Source organism: Erpetoichthys calabaricus, chromosome 1, assembly GCF_900747795.2.
Source record: "Erpetoichthys calabaricus chromosome 1, fErpCal1.3, whole genome shotgun sequence".
In the NCBI taxonomy this organism is placed as follows: Eukaryota; Metazoa; Chordata; class Cladistia; order Polypteriformes; family Polypteridae; genus Erpetoichthys; species Erpetoichthys calabaricus.
Window position 1 is genome coordinate 174,891,380 of NC_041394.2, and position 9,400 is coordinate 174,900,779.

Below are 9,400 nucleotides of genomic sequence, written 5' to 3' on the forward strand. Positions count from 1 at the left end.
CGTTTCAGGATCTCAAACTGATCAAAATACCTAGAACATATACAACTATTAGTCTTCTGCAGCTCAAAAAAAAAAAAATTCCTAACTTCAGTCTTCTGAAGAAACTGAGCCCTTGCATTGATGATGATGATGGTCTTCTTGGAACTGGAGGACAGATGAAGAATTCAATGTTATTATTTATGCTTCAAACACAAAAAATCTCCACTATATCTACCCCTCCTGGTGACTTTCACAATGTTGATGATGTTCACCTTAAGCAGTGCAGGCATGTTCAGCACCTTGCCTATATCTTTTGGGAGTAGTTAGGGGTGTAAATATCTTACTACCACTTCAATGTCAAGACAAACTGTAGGATTAATGACCCAATATCAAAGTAGATCTGGTGTCGATTAAAGACGCACCAAACAAAGAGGAAGGAATGACCTATGATTCTTGTCAGAAAGACTTTAGCAGTAACAGGATTGTCAGAAAACATAAACTCAATGTAGCCAAAGACAGGATAACTAAAACGTTTCTCTGACCTGTGTCTGAACTGTCACTAATGTGTGTTGTGCTTGCTATTTTTATTACTCTAAAAGTAATTGCTGCCTTTATAGTAGTATTTGGTCAGTACCAGGTGTGGAGTGTCACGGCACTGCATTGCCTTCTGTAACAATGTAGTCTTCTTTCATTTCCCTACACTAAGCCTTTAGAAGCACAGCCCTTTCACAGTGTGATGAGGTCTCATTCAATTAACCTACATTAAACCTCAGAAAACATTGCTTGTAACTTTATTTATTGTTTATAAAAGATTTGTTTTAACAGTTTGGTAGAAGTAGTATTAATTCTTGAACATCAAATATTTATATCTTTGAACTTTTTTTTTTTTTTTTTTATAAAGTAACACAGGCAAATTGATGCTGATGTCAGGTGTCTCTAAATAATGCAACTGGTTAAGGAAACAGGCAATTATTTATTCAGACTTACACTTTAAATGTAGTGATTGTGCTTCATTTGTAATATTAAACTGATTTTATGTACATTTTCACAATGTTGGTGATTCAGCATAGAGCAAGATATTCGAGTAAAATCTGTTGTTTATTTCAGCACTTAACTCTTAATTAGTCACACTATCTAGCCATCTGTAAAGGTTTGAAAGCTAGGCATAGCAGGGGCAAAATAAAAGGTGATCAAAACGTTTTGAGCCCAACCTAATAAGGGAAACATCAAAAAAAACAAAACAAAATTTATTTTTCAGTACAATCCCCGTGAACACTAATATGCTTGTCTTAACCTTCACAAAAACTTTCTGTGACCCTCTAATAAATTGAAAAAATTCTTTTGTACAACCCCTCTTCTGCAGAAGGCCTGACATAGAAACACAGGTCACATAGGTAGTGTGTTGTTAGTTGACTTTTAAAATACGGCCTCTGCTGGTCTTATGTGGTATTGCAATTCATGTAAATAAATTAAAGAAATACACCACCCAGAAATTATATTTTTATTATATGTTACTAACTCCATGTAGTTTGTAATGATGGCCGAGAAAATATTTTCTTTTCATGCAGGATTGAGATAAAAAAAAAATGTTCTGATGCAATATAAATCTGTGGTGACCAACGCTGGACAACAGCTAACAATATCAAAAAATTAATTAAAGAATCTACTGGTGCTCTTGTCACATAATCCACATACAAAGTCATTCAGTTGTATGCTCATAATGTTCAAACACATGTGTTTTTACTAATACATTGCTACATAAATCACTTCGAAAAACACTCTCATGAACTAAAACATACTTTGATGCGAATAAGTTTTAGACCCACTTCCATTTGTTACATTTATACACTTATCCACATCTGCAGTATCTTGGGATTATTTACCATCAGTCTGTGAAGCTGCATAGGTTAATTGACCTGCTTGTTGAAGCATATCACATATGCCCACACTCTCTTCCTGATGATGCTCTCACTTGCTTTTCTTTGCATTATAATCTTTAGTTATACATATCTCAGTGAACTGTGCATGGTCAACATTATGTGAAATGCAGTGCTAGACAAAATAAATTGCTACTAGGCAGGCCCCATAACCAGTGATGGAAGGGGGAGGCGATTTTTCATTTCAATTTAAATGCTCAGGCACATCTGTACACGTTTTGCTTTAGATCACAAGAAAGTTTTTGGGAAAGAATAAACATTCTTGGCACCCCACATGTACAGATCTTGCTCATGTTTAACTGTTTATGAAGAATGGATTCAACTGATCCATACCTAATCCCTATAGTTTCTGCTATCTCAAGAACCATCACTATTCTATCCTCTATTATGATCCATGCATGATAATAACATTTTTTCTGTCATCAACGTTCATGGCTGGCCAGACCTTGAGTCACTTTGAAAGACACCTTCTTACAACAAAATTCTGCAGTCCATTTTTTAACTGTGGTATCTGAAGGGGACTTGTTCTGGTGAAACTTAAAATTAAATTTTTAAAGAAGTATTTTTCTTGAGTGTTTGAAATTCAATGACAGTACAGTACTTGTATTTTTGAGGTTTTTGGCACCCATTTTCACCTTATTTTTTTAATCAAAAATATATATTATAAAAATGCTAGACACTAGTAATTAATACATTTTAATACAGATAAACTAATACAAAACCGATACCTTAGAATAACCCTTTTGATCACATCTCACAGTAGTAGCCAAAGCACCAGAATTCAATTTTACAAGACATGAAGGCTTTTGTTTTATAAGAATCTATTGAAACAAGCTTTGTAATTAATTTGCAAGAGTATATAAACATTTACTGTATAATGCTACACACAGATGTCAAGCTCAGGTCTAGAGTTTTTACAAGCAGTGCAGCCAAGGAGTTCAAACTGGCTGTGAATTTGTATTCAGATTAAATGAGGTCACTTTGCACCTCCATACCACTGATAAAAACACAGACCCCTATAGCTGATGCTCAACTCATCTAAATTGAGCTAAGATAGAGTATTACATGAATATGCATATTAAGGAAATACTGAATCAGTATATCCACATTATAAAAGGACAGGCTTCATGTGATCCAAAAAAAGGAAAGACAAAAATCTAAGCCTATATAAAGGAAAGTGTAAGCAAAAAGAGAGAAGGAGAAAGGCTGAAGGGGTTCCTCAAATTAGGTGCATGCTTGTTTTCCAAGACTAAATTTACTTAAGGACTATGTAAGATCCAACAGTGTTCCACAGTTCTAAAAACAGATAATTCAATGATCATAAATATGTTAGTAAACCAGGAAAAGAGAGAGTGGGAGTGAGACAGAGAGAGACTTACCCGAATTGCCAGTCCAGTCAGCTCTGCATTACTGGGTACTGGAGGCAGGTCCAAGCGAATGTCTAGGTCTGAGGTACGTGAGTGAACCAGAGCTCCAAACAGAGAAAGGCGAGTTTCCCGCTCATATCTCTCTTCTCCTTCAAAAGGTCCTCTCCCTTGCATCCGAAGGGTGCTCAGCCCCGTTCCTGGGGGTGCATCCATAACAGTCATTGTTCTATGCACACTGTCAATAGCTGCCCATTCTTCACCACACACCATCGCCCGAGCTCGGGCCTCTAGCTGCCGAAGTTCTGGATGTTCATAACCTGTCAGCTCCTGTTGCCGAATAACCTTGCGAGTACGGCGAAAGAAATCTCGAGAGAAGAGTTGGGGTGGAGGGGGCACTGTGCCTGCTAAGTCCACCAGCAGGTCCAAGACTGCACCAGTTTCATGCAGCATGCCAGGTCCATCCAGCATTGCCAGTAATTCCTCCAAACGCTGAGCATCCTCCTCCCTACCACACACGCGCAGATTAAACGACAGCATCAGTACCTTGTTCTTCCCAGGAGTTGTGGACACTCCAGAACCAACTGAAGCAGTCTTGGATGTCCGCATGTCCTGGAAAATTCGGGAAAGCAAGATCCCATAGGCCTTCTGTTTTAGCCGTCGTTTCCACACATCTCTCAAGGCTCCTGTCCTGGGCAGGCCTGCTAGATGAATTTCACACAAATCACTGACCAGTCGGGTTATGCCCATGGTGCTGCCCACCACAGAATCTCTACTCAACGAACCCATGCCAGGCATGTCCATTCGTCTGAAGAGAGCAGCCACTGTGGAAGAAAAGGATAAAAATTGGAACATGAAAAAATAAAGCAACCAAGCGAACATCCCTAGCCTGCTCAGTTACTCTTTTGCTATTCATTGCATTAACTGCAATACACATTCATTTAACTTTTATTGACTTTACAACAGGCTATGAGCAGGGCCAGTAAGAAAACTAGGTGTTTTTCGCAGAAGTTTGGTTTTTCTGTCACCTAAGTTATATTACTTGCACTGCGCTTTAAGATAATGCACGCTGTGAAAGGCACTATATAAAACAACGATCGATTGATTCTACTTTCTTAAGCCGAGCCTGACACCCCCAACTATATCCGCATTTATTCTTTGTTACCCTCGCCCTTCGGCTTCCACTTTGTGATTTCTCTGTGTTCCCCGACACTCTTATCTCCATAGCTTCGAGACGGTAAACTGCACTGCTGCGTGACCTAACGGCTGCTTTTGGCGGAATTTCAGCTCGAGCAGACTTACTTTTGATCCTTAAGCATGACTCGTCGTGAAGTCTACCTAAGGGTTTATTTGAAGAAAATTCCTGTGTACCACAAAATTAAAAATCCCCAAATACATAACTTTGACTTCCCTTTGCTGTAATATTAAATTAGAAGCAGAATAGAACTACTTCCGGTCCGAAACGAAAAGCAATGTGTCAAAATAAAAGTCTCTCTCTTTACAGTAGTGCAGCAGACATTTCTGTGTAATAAACCTGAGCAGTGCAACAAGAACATTGCAATTTTTTAAACTTTTCTTAATAATTCAAAAGATTTTTCTAAATAACAAACTTATGACTTGGCTAAAGTCAGTTTGTGCTTCTTATAAATAGAGTCATGACCTGTATTTTCTTTTGGTAAGTGTTCAATAGATTTGTAAGATTTAATACATCAATATGATTCTGTTAAATGTGTTCATGCATACCTCCATGCATGGTACCCCAACGGCAAGGTGATGTCAACACCTTTTAATCTCACTTGACCCAACTTTTTTCTCTTTTTTCTTGTTAATAATATTAAGCATTCTAGCATTTCATGGCGGCACAGTAGGTAGTGCTGCTACCTTACAGACCCAGCACCCTGGGTTCAAATCCAGTCATCTCTGAAGAGGTGCAGTTTAGATTATGTGGTGACCCTTAACTGCCCCCATGTGGATGTCAGTGGGGCCTTTGATGGACTGGCACTCTTTCCAGAACTGTTTCCTGATTTACACCCAGTGCTGCTGGAAAAATGTTTCTGGGATAAGCACAGACTACCAAAATAATGAAATGTTAAGTTATGATCCTATGTTTCACTGAAGTCAGTACTTGAATTGGACCACTATGCATCAGTATGGACTACTGACGCTTCTCAAATTTAATAATCACTGCATTTTTTTAAATTTGTATTTTCCATACTGTCCCAATTTTTTCTGATTTGAGGTCGTAAATAAATATATTATAATTACTATTATTATTATCATCTTCATCATTTGTATCTTTTCAAGGAATGCTTCCTTCCAAATTTCATTAGCCCTACATGTTACAGTATAACCAGTCTACACAGTGTAAATTAAGAGGACTTGCTATACAAAGTAACTGTTCTTTCTAAAATTAAAGAATGCTAACTTTAAACAAATTATATATTCTATACAGTATTGAAATTTAGCATTTGCAGAAATCAATAAATAAATAAATAATGCTATTATAGACTGGATTCATATCCAGTGTCTTCTCTGAGTGGAATTTGCATGTTCTCATTGTATCTGCATGGATTTCCTCTGAGTTTTCTGGCTTTCTCCCACAGTTTAAAGCCAAGTAGCTTAGGTGAGTTGTGATAATAAATCGGCCATGGTGTTTTGTGGGTATGTCTGACCTGCAAAGAACTGGTGCCCTGTCCAGGGATTGTTCCTGCCTTGTGCCCTATGCTTACTGGGATAGAATTAAGCTTCCCTGAAACCCTTTTCAAAATAATGTGGGTTCATAAAGTGATTGGATGGATTGTATTATGGCAAACAACAATCCCCTCTGAAATATGGACCAGAATGACTAAAAAGAAAGAAAACTTACAAGAAAAAAAAATCTGACTTAGCAGTCACAGTCACAATGAGGCATTATACACAGTATTATGCTGCCCCAGTAGCGTTTCTTAACACACTTCAGCTGAATAATTTATTGGCTGAAGATCTTCAGTGTTAGTATATCAGAGGAAGGATGTGCAGCATTGTTCAACTAAAAAGAAAGAAAACTTACAAGAAAAAAAACATCTGACTTAGCAGTTACAGTCACAATGAGGCATTATACACAGTATTATGGTGCCCCAGTAGCGTTTGTTAACACACTTCTGCTGAATAATTTATTGGCTGAAGATCTTCAGTGTTAGTATATCAGAGGAAGGATGTGCAGCATTGTTCATAATTGCACTCAGTTTTGTTTTAATTCTATCATTTGCTACTTTTTCCAGGGGTCCAGGGTGTGCCCCATAACTGAGCCTGCCCTTTTAATTAGCTTGTTGATTCAGCAGGCCTCTCTTGAGGTGATGTTATCAGCCCAGCACAATACAGCATAGAAAATCGCACTGGCCATAACAGAGTTGATGTGAAGGATGTCACTTCCCACATTAAAGGACCACAGTCTCCTCAGAAGAAAAAGAGTCTGCTGTGCCCTTTCTTTTATAGTTCCTCTGTGTTACAATACCAGTCCAACCTGTCATTGATGTGGGCCCCCAAGTACTTGTAGAACTGCACTACCTCTACAACCAGTCCCTGGACATTGCCCAGATATAGAGGCTCTTTGGTGTGGTGAAAATCAATAACTAAATCCTTGGTTTTGCTGCTGTTAAGATGTAGACAATTCTATTTGCACCAAGAAACAAAGTTTTTCAACCTGACACCTATACTCTGCCTGACTCATTCCATTTATCAATACACCCCATAAATGCAGAATTTCTGCAGGTGACATGACCTGGTATTATACTTATTGTCTAAGGTGTACAGAGAAAACAGAAAGGAAAACTGAACTGTTACTTGTGGTGCTTAGTATATTGCCTTTCTATATGGGATACCATCGTGAGGTTCATTTTGAGAACAGAAATATGCTTTTTTCCTTATGCAAATGGATCATATAAAGGATAAACAACTTACTTAAGGTCATACTGTAAAGTAGTGGTATACATTAAATAAGTAACCTTGTGGCCACAATGTATCACAGTGGGGTGACACTGTTACTTTGCTGAATTATCCTTGCTAGCTGTGGAATTAGACTTTAGAGTGGATGAAGGGCATACACATCCAAAGACCTAACATGAGACAATGACTGTATTCCAGAAAAACAATAGACACTAAGTGGTGCATGTACACATATCGGATGTTTCCTAGTTCAGATGGCATGTCTTCCTATTTAATGATGTCTACATTTTATGCAGAAACCATCCACCAATTCATTCTAGTCTATGAAATTAGGGTGTGGCTCTCTGTGGGAGGGAGTGGACAGTGCCCATTCAAAATGGGCATCTGCCCACTCATTAAAATATCAGTAGAAATAAACTTTTAGTTTATTTTGGAATTTACTTGTCTTCATCCTTACACATCCAAAAGTTCACCTTAGGTTGAAATTTTAGCAACTGCAGTTCTGTGCAACAGTACGGCTTACAATATCAATTATGCTAAAGAAACTGACGCTAATGGTATCCTTTTCTGTGATAAACTAAAAAGTACATGTGAAGTAAAAAAGATTTTTTTAACTTACACTACGTTCATTAAAATAGTGCTGTTAATTCTTTATAATATGTCAAATGTGCCACCCTACCTAAAGTGTGGCCTTCTTCTTAGTTCATCTAAGATTCAAAATACACTTATTATTATTATGTTTTTTTGCATTTAATTGATTTTATTAAAATCAAATAACATTCCATACAAACAAGTCATGTTTTACAAAACTAGGCTTGAAACAAATCAACTCCCACCCATGAGAAAGAGAGCTGGGCCAGCAGATTAAAACTTTAAACTAGTAAAAATAAGTAAATAGATAAATTAATAAATGAATAAAAATAAATAGATTTAAAAAGAGGGGAGAGAATCTGTTTCCTCAATTAAAATTCTTATTTTGAAATGTTATTGATTAGATCCTGCCAGGTTTTGACAAAGTTTTATACAGATCCTCCAAGTGAGAATTAGATTTTTTCCAATTTCAAATAGTATATATCATCAATTACCCCCTGACTTAGAATAGGCAAGCTAGGATTCTTCCACTTGAGCAAGATAAGTCTACATGCCAATAGTGAAGTAAAGGCAATCACAGTTTGTTTGTCCTTCACCACTTTAAGCCCATCTGGGAGTACACCAAACACAGCTGTTAACAGGTTAGGAGGGATTGTGACACCAAGGCTTTCTGAAAGGCATTTAAAAATTTTGGTCCAGAATGATGTTAATTTGGTGCAGGCCCAAAACTTGTGGCCCAGTGAGGCTGGAACTTGATTGCAATGTTTGAAGTTTGGATCTTGCCCTGGAATCATTTTGTAAAATTTAACACGAGACAGATGTACTTGCTATATAATTTTAAGTTGAATAATTATATGCTTCGTGCATATGGCGCTTGAGTGAATTCTCTGCATTGCTACCTTCCATTCCTTTTCTAAGGTGTTGAGTGAGAGATCCTTTTCCCATTGTCCTCTGGGATCTTTGAAAGGGAGGGACTTTCAATTTTTTTTTATATATTACTGAGATGCTGTCTGAGTCCTCAAGACTGATCAATATTTTTTCTGGCATAGAGGTAGGTGGTAGGTGAGGAAAATTGGGAAGATTGGGAAAAAATAAGAGTCCGACAGAAACCGGAAGTTACGATATGAACCTGTGCGAATTCAACATTGTCTGGATCATAGACATATATAGATAGACACCACATTCACTGTGTTGCCCAGTCGACACGATACGTCAGCGTGTCTGCCATATTGCGAGTGGCAAAAGTGCTATTTAAACTAATACAGGTAGACGTGGAAACCAGGTTTTCTGATGAAAAAACAATAATGTTTAAAACAGTATCGCTTACATACAACAGATTTTGGTGAATCATTTAAATGCAATTATTTATATCAATTTATGCACTAATAATGGCAATAATTAAATAATATTAATAATAATAATAATAATAATTATTATTATTAAATAATTCCTCCCATATAAGTAACATTTCTTGGACTGCCTTCTTCCATATCCGAAACATTTTTAGACTTTGTTCTGTTCTTACGCAACACAGTACTTAAGTATTGGTTAATGCCCTAGTCACTTCAAGTATAAATTATTGTAATGCTATTCTATCTGGCATCC

The 9,400-nt window shown here is 37.2% G+C and overlaps 1 protein-coding gene across 3 annotated transcripts in view; it reads right to left on the bottom strand.

Moving 5' to 3' along the window:
• tubgcp6 (tubulin, gamma complex associated protein 6) overlaps positions 1-4,747 on the bottom strand; it is a 31,571-nt gene extending 26,824 nt beyond the window's left edge. For 2 of the 3 annotated variants that reach the window (XM_028808934.2, XM_028808926.2), the window contains exons 1-2: positions 4,583-4,747; positions 3,296-4,104 (exon numbers count right to left, since the gene is read on the bottom strand). In XM_028808934.2, coding sequence (XP_028664767.2) covers positions 3,296-4,104; position 4,583 — 810 coding nt within the window. In that variant the 5' untranslated portion in view covers positions 4,584-4,747. Of the gene's footprint in view, positions 1-3,295; positions 4,105-4,445; positions 4,547-4,582 lie in introns of those variants that run through there. The other variant, XM_028808940.2, reaches the window with a different exon arrangement.
• Positions 4,748-9,400: the final 4,653 nt, after the last annotated feature.